This window comes from Anabrus simplex, chromosome 3 (assembly GCF_040414725.1).
Source record: "Anabrus simplex isolate iqAnaSimp1 chromosome 3, ASM4041472v1, whole genome shotgun sequence".
NCBI lineage: Eukaryota > Metazoa > Arthropoda > Insecta > Orthoptera > Tettigoniidae > Anabrus > Anabrus simplex.
Genome location: NC_090267.1, coordinates 65,365,747 through 65,388,403, shown reverse-complemented (window position 1 = coordinate 65,388,403; position 22,657 = coordinate 65,365,747). Strand labels below are relative to the sequence as shown.

Here is a 22,657-nt window from a genome sequence, read left to right as displayed (position 1 = left end):
TCCGTCGTCGATATCTTTTAGAAATACTTTGGATTATTTTATAACTTTCATGAATTTTTAACGCTCACTGGCCCAAGTAGATATCAATCAATCAATCAATCAATCAATCAATCAATCAATCAATCAATCAATCAATCAATCAATCAATCAATCAATCAATCAATCAATCAATCAATCAATCAATCAATCAATCAATCAATCAATCAATCAATCAATCAATCAATCAATCAATCAATCAATCAATCAATCAATCAATCAATCAATCAATCAATCAATCAATCAATCAATCAATCTTGAACCTCATTTAGGAATGTCTTCCAGGTGGCATATTCCCTATCAAATATTTACCCAGTTTTTCTTAAATTAATTAGAAGAACTTGGAAATTCATCGAATTATTCCATTCCAAAATTACTCTTCCTATACATACAACAAACAAAAAACATATATGATGCTAACAGCCCCGACTGGGCCTTGGCCTATCAAGCAATCACTGCTCAGCTCCAATTTCTGCAGCTTACGAGGTGACGCATGGAAAGTGTAACGAATCCTCTCGTAGTTATTCTTGGATTTTTAGACCGGGACCGCTAGGTCACCTTCAGAGAGCTCCTCAATTGTAATCACTTAAACTGAGTGTACCTCGGATCAGCCCTCAGGTCAAGGTAAATAAATCTTGCTCTAGCCGGGAATCGAACGTGGTTCATCCGTGTAAGAGGCAGGGTTGGTGCGCCAGTTTGTTCTTAAAATATGGACTTATTCTACAACAAAACCAAATTCGTCTGGAAAAATTTGAGATGGACGGCTTTTCAGATTATTAAATAACCAGGTGCAAATAAACAAGTAAAAATTAATAAAGTGATGCAGGAAATCTCATTTAGAGAAAGTAGCCTGAAAGAAATGGTTTCTTAGGAAGAAAAGATAATGTCAGAAATGAGAAAGATATAAAATATAGAATAGCCCAAGCATGGCAGGAATCGTAAGAAAGGGAATTTTCTCACGTCAGATATAGGTATCCACATTACAAAGACATTTCTTAAGACGTCTGTGTAGAGAATGACGTTGTATGGAAACGGGCATGGACAGTAACAGGCGCAGAAAGAAAGACAGTTGAATGGTTTGAAACGTGGTATTACAGAAGAACGTTGAGTCTGAGACGGGTAGATAGAATGACAAACGAAGAGATTCGGAATAAACTTGGTGAAAAGAGACCGTTTTAATGAAATTCACCAAGAGAAAATGGTACATTGATAGCACACATCTTCAGACACCATGATTCTCGCTTGCTTGGTTTCTAAGGAAGGTATGGTGATTAATAATAGAGTGATGGTAGAAGAAACTAAGACAAATTATATTGGATATAGGATAAAGTATTTGAAGAGGATGGTAAATGTTAACATGGGATAACCAAGCTACATCAGACTGGCCTATGGACTGATGGCTCAAAGGCAATATGTCTGTGCCTCACACTTGTTACTACGTCAGTCAAGTAATGTTACATAATTTACGGATGATTTTACTTATTGCACGGATTTATTTGTGGGGTCAAGGTATATGTGCAAGGAAAATTTGTGCTGGAGGTTTAATTTCATTGTAGTAAGGGGAAACTATAATCAATATCTCGGATGACTGTCCTTTCTGTCCGACTCTTTAGCTGAATGGTCAGCGTTGAGGCCTTCGGTTCAGAGGGTCTCGGGTTCGATTTCCGGCCTGGTCTGGGATTTTAATAGCGTCTGATTACTTCTTCTGGCTTGGGAACTGGGCTTTTTGTTTGTCTCAACACTGTTAATAATCAGACAACACACCACATTACCAACCCCCGCAGAAACACGCAATAGTGATTACATCTCTTAATATAGGGTTGGCGTCGGGAAGGGCATCCGGGCGTAAATCAGGGCCAAATCAACATTGGCGACAGAGTTCACGGTAGAAGAGGAATGACTCTTATGTTACTTCTCATGTGTACCTAACAAAAGAAAACTAGCAAAGGAAACATTCTCCCTCCAAGATATCAAAACAGCCTTCGGACTTAAAAGTATGACTCTCCCTCTCACACACTCATCGAGAAGAGAGAAAAACAAATAGGTTATTAACGAACATTTCCGACAAAGATATCCTCCAGGGGCACATATAGAAAGACTGCAATTTGCAGCTACGACACATCTACACGAGTCTATGGTGGTGGTGGTGATTATTGTTTTAAGAGGAAGTAAAACTGTGCAACCATCCTCTATATAACCCCAATCTGAGACACAACAAAAATGAAAGGTGAAGGTATCGGCCAAAGAAAGACCAGGGCTTCGAAGGGCGTGAAAATGAAAAACTCTCTAGCCCTTAGGAACCTAATTGGTTCGGGGTCGGAAAATGACACGTGTGGACCAAGTAAGGTCGGATAGGATAGATGAAACTTTGGGGCCTGGCACAATTAAATGGAAACAATGCCGTGACTCAGCTATGGACCCCGTGGTCATAACCCACGCTCCCAAGTTAAGAGAACCGGAGGCCAATTTTAGTTGCATCTTACGACAGGCAGGGGATACCGTGGCTGTTATTCTACCGCCCCCACTCAAAAGGGAATATATCGTCTGTGGTTTTCATGAAAGGATCTGCACGTCTTGTGGATACAACATACTAGATAATATGAATGAATGAACGAATGAATGAATAGGAGTACGCCCATCCCCTAGTTCCGGATTATGCGGAATTAATGGAGAAAGCACTCTTTTATTGCAATTTGTTCAATTTGATACATGCCTTACGTTTTACATTTTCCTCTTTTATTTAACTATACTGAATATACTTTGTTTTGTCCTAGACGTTAGCAATGCTATATTGTATAGAATAACATGTATCTTAACTTAGCTTATTTATACACTTATCTTAAAAAAATGATCATTATCAAACATACAATATAACTGCTCACCTCGCGTCAAATTAACACGAACACACTCACTTCTACTTAACAGCATAATTAATTTACATAATTGTAAATACCCACTTTCCAGCAGATATTACATATTATGTCAAACCTTTTCAGGCAAGACACAAAAGCGCCTTCACAGGCATTTAAAGAACCTTTTCAGGTGTATCACACTATTCCAATGCTTGCTTAAATGTCACCGCGTATCTTAATTTTAATATTTTTGATGCAAATATTTGTTTAAGAGTAACAATAATTTTAGTTAGTGCTAATCTCTTTTCATTTACTTCTGCCACATACTTCTTAAAATCCAAAAAAACATTGCCATTCGCCGTGGAGTGATCCATTCTTTATGTAGCAATTTATATATTGTATAAAATTCCTTCTCTATTTCTACTTTTGATTTATATTCATCCCCAAAATATTTATCTCTTAGTCCATCAGTTCCCCTACGCACTCTCAATAGATGAGCCTCTTCCATTATTTCTGCACAGAAAAAACAATGATTTTCATTATGATTATCTCTCAACCCCTTATTTTTATATATATCCCCATTAGCCACCACACTACACCTCTTAGTGCTCTATTTTTGAGTCTTTCTTTCATTACTTTCATATTTCGAATAATTCCGCAGAACTCTGATAGTGTTCTTTTGGTTTCACATTCTACGCTAATCATCTGTTTCTCCATGTCCCTCGCTCTAATCGTTACCCTTTTTATCAATCTCTTCTCTTTACTGTGCATCTCTTTATCCCAGTATTCTCCCATTCCTATTCTGTCTAGCGTACTTTTCACTTTCGACACCCAATTCATCGTATAGGTATTTCATTTGGTGTTGGTATGATAGGTTCAATATTTCCCTCACATCTCCCTTTCTTAATCTTAACCAATATTTTACTACTTTCCTGCTTACATCTGCCTGGATGCTGATATCTTCAAATATTCTTCTAGCTCCACTATTAGCTGTGCAATCTGGTAGACACATTATTAGTTTACAGAATTTGTTACTTGCTACATCTAATTCCTTTTTGTCTACTTCGTTACCCCATTTTTCTGCATCATACAGTGTACCTGATATCAGAAGATCATTTACAATATTTTTGTGCAGCTTGATTCCATATTTGGCATCTTCATGTTTAGAGACCTTGTACTTGATAGGGGCGGCCAATCCTTCCAATTTTGCACGTTTAATTTGTTCCTTCCACATCCCATTTGATGTTATTATGATTCTTACATATTCTAATTTATTTACAACTTCTAGTTCTACACTTTATAACAACCAGCGCCTTTCGTTTCTCTTTAATTTATTTCCTCTTTTACAAACCATGATTTTTGTAGTCTTGATATTTATTTTCAAATTTCATGTACTGCAGTATTCAGCCGTTTTTTCTTAAGACTGTTTTGCATGCCGATTGTTGTTAGTAAGACCAGGAGGATGTCGTCTGCGAAAATTAGGCCAGGAATTTCTTTGTTATTTAAGCAAGGACTTATTCTCCTTCTCCTGACAGTCCATTGCATCATCAATAAAAAGTAAAAACAATATTGGTGATAATTTACATACCTGATTAAGTCCGATATTCGAGTGAATCCTGCCTATCATTAGATCTTCCTTAACTTTAATCATCACTTCTGCAAATAATTCTTCTAGGGCTTTAAGTGAAACAAAGCATTAACTCACATTAGCGCTCGTAGTGGTAGAAAGAGGAAAACTTCTCATCTAATCGACCGGATAACAATGATTAAGAAAAGGATTGTAATTTTTTGGCATAAAGCGTATATTCTCATATTTATTATGTTTTATCCATAGGATTTTTTTGACATTGAGTTGTTTTCCTGAAAGGATAGAACTGTGTATGTTCTCAAGTTAGTGTTGACATATGAAGGAGAAAACTGCCGGTATTTACAATTTTCAAAGTACGATGGCTTGTACTAGAATCCTGAAACAAACACCTTTCATTCTCTATCTTACTCTGGTTTTATTTTGTTAATATCAGTAGATAACGCTCCATTCAAAAAATAAGTTTCTAAAATAAATACATATATTAATAATGATTAAAAACTGTGTATGGGTTAATATTTTGAGGCCTTGGTTACACTACATTTCATAGATGTGTCCTTGTTAAATTGTTCACATTAAAAATGTTAATTTTTGTGTATTATGAGTTGTTGCATGCACTCAGCCTTCAAATATGCACGAGCTATTTATATTACTTCGTTACAACACCTGTTTCGCGTTTAAATTAGATGATATAGGAATGTGGACATTGATTGGGAATTTCGTTATAATCCATTGTATTGTGTACTTGTTGGTGCATGATTAAATATCTCGTAGTTCAAATTAAACGGGGCGTATGTGGCTATCTCCACTGCAAACTCACATTTCGTATATCATGACGTGAACCGCTTGACGTGTGAAGATAAATCTTTGTGATGTACGGAGTGTAAGCCGCTTGCAAGGGAGACGTTCACCTTCTGGAGAACTGTGTGAATCCTTCATAACACATTTCATGCTCTGAATACTGAGACAAGGAAAGATTTGAAGAAATAAAGTGACTAACTTGTTGACTTACAGTACGGTAAAAATTTGATATGTAATAATAATAATAATAATAATAATAATAATAATAATAATAATAATAATAATAATAATAATAATAATAAAAATAATAATAATTCGAGAATTTGGCATAAAGTCTAAACTGGCAAATCTAATCCGTGAAACACTTACAGACACAGTCTCTAAAGTGAAATTTCTGGGAGAGATATCACAGCCTTTCAAAATAAAAACTGGTGTACGACAAGGCGACGGACTATCCCCAATTCTTTTTAATTGTGTCCTGGAGAAAATAGTGAGAATTTGGAACGAAAAACTTATTGAACTCAACATTTCACCGATAAGGTTAGGAAGAGGAAACAAAAGGATCGAAATAAATTGTCATGCATTTGCAGATGACTTTGCAATACTTTCTGAAAATGTGACATCTGCTGTAACCCAAGTAAATATCTTGGAAAGAATCGCCAGCAGAACTGGCTTAAGAATTTCTGAAAAAAAACCAAAATTTTTAACAAATATTTGGGATGCACCAAAATCTCTGAAAACAGATATTGGCCAAATAGAGAGAGTAAAAAAATTAAAATATCTAGGGGAAATAATCAAAGAAAATGGTTTAGAAAAATCTGCAGTAGAGGAGAGGGTACATAAAATGGAGAGAGCTTATGGTGTCACCAAAGATATCTACAATGAAAGATGCCTATCCAAAAATGCAAAAATAAGGCATTACAACACAGCAGTGAAGCCAGAATGCCAAGATGCAAGCGAATGTCTGGCATTAAACTATAATTTAGATAAACTAGAAATACTAGAAAGGCGAATCGTGAGGAAACTATTAGGCCCACAAAACACAGCAGAAGGTTGGAAATTACGAAGTAATGCAGAAATATATCAAAAAATAGAAAATATTTCAGATGTAATGAGGAAAAGGAGACTTAGGTTTTTTGGACATTTATATCGAATGCAAGATAGTAAATTAACCAGTAAGATTTTCAGATATTTGTGGGGTAAGAAATCAACGACAAGCTGGGTCAATGAAGTAAGAAAGGATTTAGAAAAAAACAATATAACAACATAAATAAATAATAGAGAAAGCTTTCGGGAAAAAGTATTGAAAATAGAAGGATTCCAAGGTAGGAAAGTAAAAAGGACTGGTTCAAAGTGGTCTCTAGACAGAAAGAAGAAACAGTGAACAGATGAAAGCGTACTGTAAGAAAAGGAAAGAACAAAGAAGAAGGAATTGAAACTGGCACGTGGTCCTCTGGTGGCCCATTCGAAAGAATATGTGACGTAAAACAAATTGTACAAGGAATGTAATAATAATTTTTACAAAGAAAGGGTTAAGGATGGAAGGATCCCAAGGTCGGGAGAGAAAGAAATCAGGCTCAAAATGGTCCGTGGAGAGGAAAACGAGGCATATTGAGCAGATGAAGGAGTATTGGAGGAGGAAGAAGGAACAACGAAGGATGAACCATTGAAATTGTCACGTGGTCCCTGGAAGATACTAACGGAGAAAAAAAGAAGAAAATAATTAATACTACCAAGCTCGATAGCTGCAGACGCTTAAGTGCGGCCAGTATCCAATATTCTGGAGATAGTAGGTTCGAACCATACTGCCGGCAGCCCTGAAGATGGTTTTCCTTGGTTTCCCATTTTCACAACAGGCTGTACCTTAATTAAGGCCAGGGCCACTTCCTTCTCAGTGCTAGCCCTTTCCTCTCCCATCGTCGCCATAAGAGCTATCTCTGTCGGTAAGACGTAAAGCCAATAGCAAAAAAAAAAAAAAGAAATTAATCCTTATCCTCAGCTATCGTGTGCATGTATGTCATTGGGCATCATTTAGCCTGCCTGTGTGTCAGGTTAGACTATATGGCAGAGTAAGATGATCTCAGCTGGGCGGTCTATGGCTGAGTTCAATTAATTTTGTAGGGTAAATAGCCTACACAATTTATTACCAGAGATCATTTTGCATGCTGACATCGTATGACATGTTATATACAGTATGAGAAAATAAATGGGAATTGAGCCTGAACTTCTTGATATTCGGAAGTGAAAATTAACCTATTATCTTAGGGCAACCATTTTTTCAACTCATATTCTCCTGGAGAGGGTACATACATTCGTCGTTATATCATGACTTAATAAAATAAATCTAAGATATCGTAACCTGAAGTAATTTTGCAGTCACCCTGTGCGTAGTCGTGTGCACAGTATTTCGAAAGGTTGGCGTTGTGCTTCGTGTCTATCTCACAGGAGGTGCAGAACTGGTAAGGTCCATCGATGGTATTTTATTCTTCAACGTGGACAATTGTGATTTAAATGTTATATTAACTAAACCACGGAGAGAAACTGCATGTCATAAAGAACACAGTGTACATATAGTGCTTCATGACTTACAGAATCAACTTTAAAAATAATAAAGAATATCAAAAATGAAAGGAAGTTCTGAAAATATGACGGGCATATCGCCAATTAAGTTAACGTAGATAACGTCAACGGTTATGGTAAAAATGAATATTTTTTTAGTCACTTACGTGACTGATTTTCATTTTTCGTTACTTTTCTGAAAAGAAAACCACCCCCATCTGACTCGAGCTAAATTCAACTCCCTCTACGCTATTTTATGCTGAGTGATTCTTTTGTACAACTAATTACTATTACCGTCCAAGCACCAAAAACGAAGACACCCATCACGGTTCTATTGCTACATTCTACTTGTTCCTCTTAATTAGTTGTTTTGCCACTATCGTCAAGTTCTCCCTCAGGCTTTTCAAGTATTTTAGTTTACGTATTACAAAGCACAGTGAACACATGAAGCATAATCACCAGTGCAAGTGATCTTTCGTTACAGTCTTTCAGGTTCTGCGCCGTGTATTTCATGTCGTAAATATTATCTAGTAAGGGAAAACTTTTGAAATTTTGAAGATAGGTATTGAGAATATGAGAGAGGAAAATAATATTGATGAAGCAATAAGTATGGTTGAAAGATCAATTGAAGTAGCTGGTAAAAGAATAGTTGTAAGAGAAAGGAATATAAACAAAACGTGATGTTTACTGATGAACATAAAGAAAAGAAAAATCAAGTGATGAAGATATTAAAAATATACCGAAATGAGGGATCTCGGGATTTATGAGCAGAATTTTGTAAAACGAGGAAGCAATATAAAGAATGAGCGGAAATAAAAGGAACTGACAGGCTAAAGTTGCAAAGTTATTATATAAGTACTGCAAAGAAAATGAAACAAAAAAGTATGTAAAAGAATTAGTACAATATGCAAAGATTATAAAAGCTGTCATAAAGTAAGCATATGCGATGGGGAGGGATTAACTTATTTTACGAGGTTGTTAGTGGTTAAAGACTCATGGGATAGGAAGAAAACTGAGACTGTTATACTGAGACATGTGGAGTTCACTCTTCCTGTACTAGGCGATATAATAACCACAGATGTGGTATTAGACAGATTGAAAAAAGGGAAGGGTGGAAAATCGGGTGCTGTCATGGGAATTAAGTATGAATTCTGGAAAGAGCTTGGGAATAACAGCCAGATACTGGAAATAATAACTAAAATATTTAACAAAATATTTGATGGCATAAAAATTCCAAGATGTTGGCAAGAAGGAGTAATTCGCCCCATATATAAAAGAAAGGGGGAAAGATCGAACACGAATAACTATAGAGTTATCACCTTGTTGGATACACTCAGTAAGATTTACACCAGTATTTTAGTCCGAATCGTTGGCTGAATGGTCAGCGTACTGGCCTTCGGTTCAGAGGGACCCGCGTTCGATTCCCGGCCGGATCGGGGATTTTAACCTTCATTGGTAACTTCCAATGGCCCGGGGGCTGGGTGTTTGTGCTGTCCCCAACATTCCTGCAACTCACACACCACACATAACACTATCCTCCACCACAATAACACGCAGTTACATACACATGGCAGATGGCGCCCACCCTCATTGGAGGGTCTGCCTTACAAGGGCTGCACTCGGCTAGAAATAGCCACACGAAAAAAACGGGTATTTTAGTAACAAGAATTATGAAATGGACAGAAGATTACTCTATATTCTGAGTGTACCAGTCAGGATTTAGGAAAGGAATGAGAACTACAGATAGTATACTTATAATTAAAAAATAATAGATAAATACATAAGGAAGAAACGAGGTACGCTATACATTGCAGCAATATATCTGCAAAAAGCTTCTGATTCGGTTAGCAGACGGTCTGTCGTTGCGAAGCTGGCTGGAAAAGGGATGTCAAATAAAATGATTAAGCACCACTACGATCGCTAATGTGAGTCAATTCAGAGTTACACTTAAGCCCTAAAACTACATTCGGTGTGGATATTTTTTCAAAAATCAAAAGAAGCCTGAATGAATTGAGCCAAGAAATAGATTACAGAAAGAATTATGTAAATAAGTTAAGTTGACTATGGTTTGAATAAAAAGAAAAGGCGTAAAGAAACAAGGGAGTTTGCGTTGTTTTCCGAAACTGCACTTAGGCCGGTAGTGATTTTCGAAATTTGTTTTTTTTAGTTTGGTAGAGCTATGCAAGACTCACAATTTGAAACATTTCCGGGCCCTATAGCCCTTCAACTTTTGGCACAATTTGGGAAATTGCTTAGTTTTACGTTTTTCGTAGTATGGGCCAACGGCCGTAGCCGTGTTGAAACACCAGATCCCGTGAGATCTGCGAAGTTAAGCAACATTGGGCGTGGTCAGGAGTTGGATGTGTAGCCACGCGCTGTTGGTGGGGGTTAAGGGAATGGAGGAGCGGAAAGGAACTGGCCAACCTACCGCACGTAAACTCCGGTTCAGGCACACCTCTGCGGAGGTTCGGACATGCCTTCGGGCAGTATAACCCTTACCTTACCCGTAGTATGGAGCAACTACTATTCTTGTTTTCCTTGAGATATTCTTCTCACTGCAAGTATCTTTAATGAGTTGGTATGATTTGTTGTTTTCTTGCTGTTGATCTGTTCGCTTCCTTTTCGGATTCATTAATCTGAATTACTTAACCTAGGTATTGAAATTTATTATCCTTGTTGATTTTTCTGTACTCTGTTTTTGAGTGCTGTGGGTGAACCTCGTAAATTTTTCCTTCCCAAAAGATATCGGAAGACCGACTTTTCCTGCGGTTTCCTTCAGATTTGTTCTAAAGCCGTTTCTATAATTAATTACAGACAGGTTTGCTATGTGGTCAGTGAATCTCAAACAGTTTAAACCAACCCCTTTGTGCTTTGAACCTAATCTTATCTCATGACGGAGTCTCCAATTTTTTGGAGTCTCTCTTCCCACTACTACACTATCATTCCTCTAATTTACTGCACCATGTAGTATTTCGGCGTAAGATTATAAATAATACTTGTTTCGCCGGTTCTATGCCTGTTTACGTCGAGAAGCTGTGGAAAAAGAAAACATTCCAATAATTTCAGACTTTCAATATACAGAAGTTACTATCACTTCGGCTGCGGTGTAACTTACTGAGAAGTTGGGCCTCGCAATGTATATATATACGTTTATATTAATTTTTCTTTCCGCTGCTTCTATCAATATCCGGTCGAATCTTGGGTATGACCTAGGTTCCAAATATGTACTTTTATGGTCCAGTGCGCATCCTGACGCCCACTCATGGGGAAGAACGCAATAAATATCACGTGTTTCTGAGGCGGTGTATTGGAACAGACACAAATATACTGTCCCTGAATCAGAGAAAATAATCAGGCATAGATAACATTCTTGATAATGCCAGGGATGGAAACGAGGACCCTTTGAACCCAAGGTCTGGACTCTGATCATTCAGATGAGTCGACTTGTACATTCGCTGTGAGAGGAATATTCCACTTGTCTATCAGAATGTTTACATTCTTCAAAGAGAATCCACTGAATAATAGCTTTCTAAAACGTCTTTGTTCCAGGATAAGGTCGATCTTGGGGAGCTGATGCTATCACTGTGCTACTTGCCGACTGCTGGCCGTCTGACAGTTACAATCATCAAGGGTAGGAACTTCAAGGCAATGGACATCACTGGATCATCAGGTAAGTTATAGCTCTTTCTTTCTTACTTAATCCGTTTACCCTCCAGGGCTGGTTTTCCCTCGGACTCAGTAAGGGATCCCACTTCTACCGCCTCAAGGGTAGTGTCCTGGAGCGTGAGACTTTGGGTCGGGATGACGAAATTAGGGGAGGAGGACAGGTTCCTTGTGGGGGATGAAAAGAAGGTGGAAGCGTCCGTGGCCTTAAAGTAGGTACCATTTCGGCATCTGCCTGGAGAAGAAGTGGGAAACCACGTAAAAGAACTTGGAGGATGGCTGAGGTGGGAATCGAACCCCGCTCTAGTCAGTTCACCTTCCGAGGGTGAGTCGACCCAGTTCCAGTTCTCGTGGCACTTTTCAACTTTCATGGCAGAACCGGGAATCGAACCCGGGCCTGCGGGGATGGCACCTAATCACACTAACCGCTACACCACAGAGGCGGACAAGTTATATTTCTGTCAGTCACAATAGTCACTTACAACAGAAGCATATCCATCCTCAGTGCAGGCTTATCTAGTGAATATTAATTGAATTCGCTGCAGCATTACGTGTTATATTCTACATTATTTATTTCCAGGGATTATTCATTGGCTTTATAGCCAGAATCCTTGAGTGAATGGTCAGCGTTGAGGGTCCCGGGTTCGATTTCCGAGCAGGTCGGGGATTTTAATCGCTTGCGATTATTCCTTCTGGCTAATGGGATGATCGTTTGGGTTTTTCCCAACACTCTACTTTTCATATTCAGACAACAGACCAAACTACCAACCAGTTGCGAAGGTACGACTTTTCCTTCAGTTGGAGAGGGGTATATGAATAATACGTAAAAGAAGAAGACATTTTAGATGCGCAGGGATCCATTTAAACGAAATTTACGGTGGAGGCGAGGGATAAAAATTAAAATTAAAATCTACAGTCTGTTTCCAATTTCAACCAAGTCAGGAATGGAATAAATGAAACCCCATCCAGCGGCGAGGATAGGAATTGTCCTGGCTGCCGAAGTCTGTCGCACTCTACAAGGGCAATGATTAATGAATGACAGATGAAATGAAATAATGATATTGTAGAAGGTTGCCGGAATGAAATATGGCTGGGAAATCCGCACTACCCTGAGAAAAATCTGTCTCACTTCCGCTTTCTCCAGCACGAGCATCACCTGGAGTGACCCGGATTTGAACCTTGGAACCCAGCGGTGAGTGGTCGGCGCACTGCCGCCTGAGTCAGGGAGGTTTTACGGGGGGCTATGATTAGCACTAAAAATAAAACATATTTTATACGGATGTTATTGCAAATTGATGTGGTTACATTACTTTTGCTATTTGCTTTACTTCGCACCGACACAGACAGGTCTTATGGTGACGATGGGACAGGAAAGGCCAAGGAATGGGAAGGAAGTGGCCGTGGCCTTAATTAAGGTACAGCCGTGCGCGTAGAGGCGTGCGGCTGTGAGCTTGCATCCGGGAGATAGTAGGTTCGAATCCCACTATCGGCAGCCCTGAAAATGGTTTTCCGTGGTTTCCCATTTTCACACCAGGCAAATGCTGGGGCTGTGCCTTAATTAAGGCCACGGCCGCTTCCTTCCAACTCCTAGGTCTTTCCTATCCCATCGTCGCCATAAAACCTATCTGTGTCGGTGCGACGTAAAGCCCCGAGCAAAAAAAAAAAAGATACAGCCCCAGCATTTGCCTGGTGTGAAAATGGGAAACCACGGAAAAACATTTTCAGGGCTGCTGACAGTGAGATTCGAACCCACTATCTCCAGGATGCGAGCTAACAGCTGAGCGCCCCTAACCGCACAGCCAACCTGCCCGGTAAGATGATTTTATTACTTAATTTTGTTTTAGTATCTATTTATAACAAAGTGTACAATGGGCTCATGGGAGGGGGATATTCCCCCCTTATTCCCTCTCATACATACGCCACTGCTACCAGCCACCACAGAAAAAAACGCAGTAGTGTGGTTATTACGTCCCTCCTCATACGGTTGGAGTAAGGAAGGGCATCCGGCCGTAAAAGGGGCCATAGGAGGAACCGAGGTACGTCAGTCTTTACGACGGGGTCGTCCTGACAATGAGGTATTGAACTACATCGCCGCGCAATTTCTCTAGAAGTATTTTAAAACTCTAAAGCCTGTCTGAGTGGCTCAGACGGTTGAGGCTCTGACCTTCTGACCCCAATTAGGCAGTTTCGATCGTGGCTCAGTCCGGTGGTATTTGAAGGTGCTCAAGTACGTCAGCCTTGTGGCATGTAAAATAAATCCTGTTGGGACAAAATGCCTACAACTCGGCGTCTCCGAAAGCCGTCGAAAATAGTATGACGGAAAATAATTTGATTATTATTTTAAACTTTAATGCACATGTACGTCTCCGAAACAATAGATGTATTATACGACAAAATAACTTACCCCTTTTCTTCCGTTCAACCCTAGTCTGAATACTTCATTTATTGAAAACTTTTTCATTACTACAGCTTCATTGAACACTGATGACTGTATTACATAACGTGAACAGTTTCATAAGTAACCTTGACACTACAATTCAATCGATCGTGTTCAGTGGAGACTTCATAGCACGAAACAGACCGAATGACGCTCATAGGTATTCTCGACGTTTTACAGTCGCCGTCCAATCTCTGAATTTTTTTTTTTTTTTTTTTGCTAGGGGCTTTACGTCGCACCGACACAGATAGGTCTTATGGCGACGATGGGATAGGAAAGGCCTAGGAGTTGGAAGGAAGCGGCCGTGGCCTTAATTAAGGTACAGCCCCAGCATTTGCCTGGTGTGAAAATGGGAAACCACGGAAAACCATTTTCAGGGCTGCCGATAGTGGGATTCGAACCTACTATCTCCCGGATGCAAGCTCACAGCCGCGCGCCTCTACACGCACGGCCAACTCGCCCGGTAATCTCTGAGCTAAACCCGGTGTTAAAAGAAGGAAACTGCCATAGTAATACTGGTGCGCGGCCTCCGGATAGGGCTAGTGATGCCCTACACGCGACCTGCGTGTGTGTGAGAGGCAGGGTGCTCTCTAAAATGAATTTTAATGATGAAGGTGGCACCAACATCCATACTGAGGTGGAGGACTTAACCAATCAAAGTTAAAATCCACGAGACAGTCGGGAATCGAACTTCTGCTGGTTGTCCGACTCCATAGCTATATGGAAGCTTCTTAATCAGGTTGCGCTCCAAAATATAATTTGTGATGCTAACCTCTTCACGGAAGCAAGCTCCTCTGTCTCCTTATCTTGAAGATCCGCTTGGATGACCTTGCAGAGCTCATTTTTGTCACGCGACGACAATATATTTACAATACAATATAACTAATTTGGACACATTAATAAGAAAATTCATCATGTTATCTTCATTTTGGTATATAATACTTTACATTGCACATAAAATTTGAATTAATACAAAAGATTGCGTTTATATAAATATCTCAGAATCTACTTTTGGATCTTCATCAAGTAATGCATAACACAATCCAGTTGTTAGCCACGTTACATGAGGATTGTAGTACCTCAAGATGGCGGCATCACCCGATGATGTCATACCACGGTAAAAGTGGTAGTGGTGCTGCTGGTGGTGATCGTGATGGTATTATTGTTTTAAGGAGTAATACAACGAGGTAACCATCCTATATTACCACTAATCGAAGGGCAATGAAGGGCGTGAAAAAATGAGACTCCGTAGAATTCTCAAACCTAAGACCAGGGGGGGGGGGGGGCGGAAAAAGAACATGAGTTGACCAAGAGAGGTCGAATAGGATAGATGAAATTGAGGAGCTTGGTACAAGTAAGTGGAAGCAATTCCAGGACTTCATTGGGGTAAACACATAAATACGATTCTAAATAAAACATACAGATCTCTGCACATGGTTATGAGGGTATTTAGGGTTTGTAGTAAGGATGTAAAGGACAGGACATGTAAGTCTCTGGTAAGACCCCAACAAGAGTATTGTTCCAGTGTATGGGACCCTCACCAGGATTACTTGATTCAAGAACTGGAAAAAATCCAAAGAAAAGCAGTTCGATTTTTTTCTGGGTGATTTCCGACAAAAAAGTAGCGTTACAAAAATGTTGCGAAGTTTGGACTGAGAAGACTCGGTAGAAGGGAGACGAGCTGCTCGACTAAGTGTTATGTTTCGAGCTGTCAGTGGAGATGGCGTGAAATGACATCAGTAGAAGAATAAGTTTGAGTGGTGTCTCTAAAAGTACGATGGCGGGCTGAGTGGCTCAGACGGTTTAGGCGCTGGCCTTCTGACCCCAACTTGGCAGGTTCGATCCTGGCTCAGCCCGGTGGTATTTGAAGGTGCTCAAATACGTCAGCCTCGTGTCGGTAGATTTACTGGCACGTAAAAGAACTCCAGAGGGACTAAATTCCGGCACCTCGGCGTCTCCGAAAACCGTAAAAATGTAGTTAGTGGGACGTAAAGCAAATTTGTTTTATTATTATTATTATTATTATTATTATTATTATTATTATTATTATTATTATTATTATTAAAAGTAGGAAAGATCAAAATATGAAGATAAAGTTTGAGTTCAGGTGGAAAAATTGGGGCAATATATTCGTTTATAGGAAGTGAAGTTAGGGATTGTAATAATTTACCAAGGGAGATGTTCAATAAATTTCCAATATAATTGCAATCATTTAATAAAAGGGTAGGAAAACAACAGATAGGGAATCTGCCCTGAATGGAGATCAGTATTGATTGATTGATTGATTGATTGATTGATTGATTGATTGATTGATTGATTGATTGATTGATTGATTGATTGATTGATTGATTGATTGATTGATTGATTGATTGATTGATTGATTGATTGATTGACAAATCGTGCGGCCTTATTTAGAAAAGGTTGTTAATGTGGTCTCTCCAGTATAGACTTCCCGATTGCAGTCATTCATTAATAAAGCATAACTCTATAGTAAACTACTCCTCTTTGTCATGTGAATTACTAGAGATAACAATTACGATCCGGACAGTCAATATTTTTGCCAGCCCTTCAGAATCGAACTCACGACTCTGATGCAGTTGAGGTAGCTATTTTGCCTGATTGATTTTTACAAGTTGCATTATGTCGCACCGACAGACACAGGTTTTATGGCGACGATGGGACAGGAAGGGCTAGGAGTGGGAAGAAAGCGGCCGTAGGCTTTGTTCAGGTACATCTTCAGCAATTGCCTCGTGTGAAAATGGAAAACCACGGAAAACCATCTTCAGTGGGGTTCGAACCCACTATCTCCTGGATGCAAGCTCACAGCTGCGTGCCCTTAACCGCACGGCAAACTCACCCGGTGACATTTATTACTGTTATTATTACACATTAAATAATAACTATCGTACCAGAAGCTAATAAGTTAAGTCACTTTCATTCCTCTAATCCTATCCTTGTCGCAGTATTCACTGCATGAAATATGTTATGAAAGTTTCGAACATTATTCCAGAAGGTAAACGTCTTCCTTGCAAGGGGATTACACTCCATACATCACATGGACTTATCGCAATACGTCAAACAGTTCACGTCATAATATTCGAAGTGTAAGTTTGCAGTGGAGGTAGCCAAATATCTCCCCTTTAAATTGAACACAGAGGTATTTAATTAATGTATCAAAAGGTACACAACAAAATGGATATTGAGCGCACTTAAGCGATTGCAGCTATCAAGCTCGGTGCCTGATTCTTATAAAATGATATGCATTATTGTGTGAAGTGTGCTAGGTGTGTCAATTTTAATTTACTTGTTCAAGGACAAATAGATGGATATAGTGTTGCATGTTGTTTTCTTAAATTCGCAGTGTTCAACACGAAAGCTTTCATAACATGGGTAACAAATTTCGTAAGTTGATGACATTAATTGTCATATGTTTCAGATCCTTACGTGAAGGTGTACCTCCTCTGTGAAGGGAAGCGCATCAAGAAGAAGAAGACGACGGTAAAGAAGGCGACCCTTCACCCAGTCTATAACGAGGCGCTGGTGTTTGACGTCCCGGCGGAGAACGTCGAGGATGTGAGCCTTATTGTCAAAGTGATCGACTATGACAGGTACAAATCTCTGAATTACTCCTTGACGTTTGACTTATATACCACAGACCATCTGCTCCCTGTGCCATTCACATGCTACAATGATAATAAGGATTGAGTTTACAACAGTTAGGTTCTTCAGTCGGCGGAAATTAATACGTGAATAAACTAGCATTTGTATCCGTTCTTCGCGAGGGTTTTCGCAGTTTTTCCTTCAGGAATTTATGCGGAGTAACATGGCTATATTCAGATGTTTAATATGTTCAAATTCAATTTGCCTGCGACAGCGAGGGGTTGTAACGAAAACATGATGAATCTGAATAAATTCAAGAGAGAATGAGAACGATATCCTAATTTATTGTAAGGTATAGTTCCTGATCCAAAGTTGTGAGAAATTCTTTGAGGTTCTCAGGTTGCATATTGTATCTCATACCATATGAGCAGAGGTCTGACATTGATGATACCTCCCTCAAAATCTGCCCTACAGAAAATAGTAAAATGTCCCTTTAGTTTTCCCGCTTCCCACCTGGAAGTGACATGCGCGACATGCCCCATGGGCCTTGAACTAAAAATCCAAGTTTTTTAATCATCTGCGTTAATATCCGTCCTACGTTAAATACATACTGTACATGGCATAAAAGAACGGAAATAACATATACTGAGACGTTTGTTATGTACAGCCTTTTGATAGGCATAATGTCAACGAAAATATTTGATGACCAACCACAACCAAATCCATGAGTTTGCAATGACATCACAAGCACCTCATAACACAATAGGGAGTGAGTAAATTTGGTTTTAAAAAGTCCACCAGTTTTTTACTTTTAGGAGTATACAAACGGCTATATATATAGACAGACAAACACAAAAAGGGGAAGTCCCATCTCATGTTTTCTCGGTGTTCAGTTCAAATAGGTGGGGTTAATTTTCAAGCCGAGAGAAATACTATGCATCCACTGATTTTCTCCTCTTATGGATCATTCAAATAACTGTAGGTGTGGGAGTGTTCCCGTCACTGGCTGCAGAGCATCAACCCCGTAGAAAATAGTACATTTCTCCGTCATTTAATGAACAAGCGAAATGATGTACCGTACATAACAAGAATGATTTAAAATCAAACTTCTTGAGATAGTTGTTGCAAACTGTGATACACCAAAAAAATCAAAAGAAATCCTATCAGTTAAGAAACCTTAAAATAACACATTACTCTATCACCTTAGTAGTGACATCTCTGTTGATCAAAGTCCCAATTTCTTGCACTAGTTGTTTCAATTTTTATGTGAGAGATAGCGCTCTTCAAGGTGCTTCATTTAAATGCACGGGGCTGAGGTGTACCTACCGGTACAGTTATAAAAGAAAAAAATCACTACTTCGTTCCTGGAGGATTAGGAAGGAAAATTCCACTATTTCGTTTCTGGAGTAGTACGCAAGGGGCTGAAGAGATCACGCAAAAGTGTTTCTATCACTTAGAAAGATGTATGTTTCCTAGAGAATTGTTTGACTCACTGATTCTTTAGTTTCAGATTCTTGGTAAAGCCAAGTAATTGACGGTACAATGTTTCATTTTTATACATTTTATATTATGTATGTTCCAATTTTACTGAATTTGCTATACGTACGAGAAAAATCGTAATTTAAATTTATTTTAAAATTTAAATTCTTGAATTTGGATTATTTAATATTTTAATGTATTTAAAGGTAAGAGGTATAAAACTAAGTAAACAAAGCCACAGAACTCGTTACAAATAAAGGATTGTGGTGGCGATTAGTAAATGTACAGATGCTTGCAGCCTGAACGCTTAAAGGCATAATAGTTTATAGTAAAGATGTTTAATATCATAATAATTTCGTTAGCGTTTTCGTAAACCTGTATATTATTACATGAAGACGCTACATAAAGGAGCTTTTCAGCGTCAGTGGAATGTAAATTATCAATAAATTCAATGCAGTATCAATTCAATTCTCGCTCTCTCTGCAATGTCTTTATAAAACTGAATAAAGCATAATAAGTTGTTGGGAATTTCTTTTACTAATTTTACTTCTTTGTAACTCTATGCATGTGTTATAGGAAAGCAGATAGAACTTCTGCAATCATTACAGGAACTTCATCTAGGGACTGACAAGATATTGTGTAAATGAATGCATGTACTTTCTTGAATGAGGCAAAGAAAGGATACATCGTATATACAGCGCATGTGAGAGGTCACAATCTTACATGAATGTATTTGTTGAATGTGCTCAAATTCAAAGATGTTATTCTAGCAAATAGAAAGTTGACGCAATCCATCCTCAGAATGAGTTTAATCCGAATGATATTTTGATAGCAAAATCATACGTATACACTGACTAACAGTGACAATGCAACACCAAGGAGGAGTGGTTCGAAAGGGATGAAAGTTGGGGAAAAAACAGAGTAGGCAGGTTATGCAGGTTACACAATGCGCACGGCATCGACTCAGTAGGATGTAGGACCACCGCGAGCGGCGATGCACGCAGAAACACGTCGAGGTACAGAGTCAATAAGAGTGCGGATGGTGTCCTGAGGGATGGTTCTCCATTCTCTGTCAACCATTTGCCACAGTTGGTCGTCCGTACGAGGCTGGGGCAGAGTTTGCAAACGGCGTCCAATGAGATCCCACACGTGTTCGATTAGTGAGAGATCCGGAGAGTACGCTGGCCACGGAAGCATCTGTACACCTCGTAGAGCCTGTTGGGAGATGCGAGCAGTGTGTGGGCGGGCATTATCCTGCTGAAACAGAGCATTGGGCAGCCCCTGAAGGTACGGCAGTGCCACCGGCCGCAGCACATGCTGCACGTAGCGGTGGGCATTTAACGTGCCTTGAATACGCACTAGAGGTGACGTGGAATCATACGCAATAGCGCCCCAAACCATGATGCCGCGTTGTCTAGCGGTGGGGCGCTCCACAGTTACTGCCGGATTTGACCTTTCTCCACGCCGACGCCACACTCGTCTGCGGTGACTATCACTGACAGAACAGAAGCGTGACCCATCGGAGAACACGACGTTCCGCCATTCCCTCATCCAAGTCGCTCTAGCCCGGAACCATGCCAGGCGTGCACGTCTATGCTGTGGAGTCAATGGTAGTCTTCTGAGCGGACGCCGGGAGTGCAGGCCTCCTTCAACCAATCGACGGGAAATTGTTCGGGTCGATATTGGAACAGCCAGGGTGTCTTGCACATGCTGAAGAATGGCGGTTGACGTGGCGTGCGGGGCTGCCACCGCTTGGCGGCGGATGCGCCGATCCTCGCGTGCTGACGTCACTCGGGCTGCGCCTGGACCCCTCGCACGTGCCACATGTCCCTGCGCCAACCATTTTCGCCACAGGCGCTGCACCGTGCACACATCCCTATGGGTATTGGCTGCGATTTGACGAAGCGACCAACCTGCCCTTCTCAGCCCGATCACCATACCCCTCGTAAAGTCGTCTGTCTGCTGGAAATGCCTCCGTTGACGGCGGCCTGGCATTCTTAGCTATACACGTGTCCTGTGGTACACGATAACACGTTCTACAATGACTGTCGGCTGAGAAATCACGGTACGAATTGGGCCATTCGCCAACGCCGTGTCCCATTTATCGTTCGCTACGTGGGCAGCACAGCGGCGCATTTCACATCATGAGCATACCTCAGTGATGTCAGTCTACCCTGCAATTGGCATAAAGCTCTGACCACTCCTTCTTGGTGTTGCATTTGCTCTGTCAGTCAGTGTAAAAACCCCAATTAACAAGTCCATCTATTAGAGGACTATTGACGATATTCTGTATTGACCTTTTCACGACAGGTATGAGACAAGCATATTTATCATTCACAGGTTACCTCCTACAATATATAGTCTGCCATGTACGCTTTGGAAAACTTTTACTCTGCGAACTTCAAGAAACTGATTTTGTTCGTCTCGTAGTAGCAGCTTCCAGACACGTTCCCAGCAATGTCGCATTCAGACCACGAGTAGGTTTGATCAGAGCTTGGCGGGTGCGGTGTTAATTGCATTTATCCCGAGGGATAACGGTTTATTGAAGGATTAGTTCCAGACTGTTTTCCAATCCCGTGAAGGGGAAGCAATCAAGTCTGCCGTTCTCTCTGGGGATTATTTTGAGGTAGACTTAATATTTCGCTTACTTCATACTCAGAAGACACATCCAATTGTTATTTACAAACTTCCGGAGATTGGATGCTAACGATAAAGAAAGTGGAGCAGATTGCGTTTATGGCACAGGAATAACCTGTATCAGAACTGTAAATACCGAGCTTCTCAACCTACTCTGTATTCCTTACATTTGCGTAATCTGAATAAGTTCATGGGATATGCTTACAGAAAGGAGGGCTGAGCCCACAAAGGTATGGCAATAAGAAATGTAAACCTGAGCTCGTGATAATTAGAAAAGAAGGATGATGGTGGGGGTTATGATGATGTTTTAAAGAGTTGTGTAAAATAGTTTTTTCTTTTGCAATTTGCTATACGTCGCACGGACACAGATAGTTCTTGTGGCAACGAGGGGATAGAAAACAGAGGAATAGGAAAGAAGCGACCGTGACCGTAATTAAGGCATTTGCCTCGCATGAAAATGGGATATCTCACAAAACCATCTTCAGGGCTGCCTTCAGTGGGCTTCGGACCCAGAATCTCCCGAATGCAAGCTGACAGCTACGTGACTCACACCGTGAAGCCATTCACTCGGTGTAACGTCAAATAGATCTTTGTAACAACTCAATCTATAACTTATATATAAAATAACAGTTTTGTCCGTACATTGTTTAGAGTTTAAAAAGGATGGTATTTCTGTAGCAGCCGGGTCACCAGTAACGGGGAATTGTAATTTTTACTTTTCCGTAATTTCTGTCTGTCTGTCTGTCTGTATGTATGTATGTATGTATGTATGTATGTATGTATGTATGTATGTACACGCATCACGAGAAAACTGCTTAAGAGAATTGAATGAAAATCGGTATTCGAAGTCGGTGAATAAGTTGCTGCAATCTAGGCCATAAATCAATGTATTCACGCTGAGTGAAATGGTAGCTTAGGGGAAGGCCTAAAAGTTAATTCTCAAATATTTATGTTATTAATGGTGATATTTAATGAAAATTGATAGGAAAAAATCTGGAAATAAGTCGA

At 39.9% G+C, this 22,657-nt stretch overlaps 1 protein-coding gene across 1 annotated transcript in view; it reads left to right on the top strand.

Moving 5' to 3' along the window:
* The window catches only part of LOC136866655 (synaptotagmin-10), a 171,977-nt gene that overhangs the window by 130,685 nt on the left and 18,635 nt on the right, over window positions 1–22,657 (top strand). The window contains exons 6-7 of the mRNA XM_067143773.2: window positions 11,383–11,503; window positions 17,370–17,541. Coding sequence (XP_066999874.2) covers window positions 11,383–11,503; window positions 17,370–17,541 — 293 coding nt within the window. The remainder of the gene's footprint in view (window positions 1–11,382; window positions 11,504–17,369; window positions 17,542–22,657) is intronic.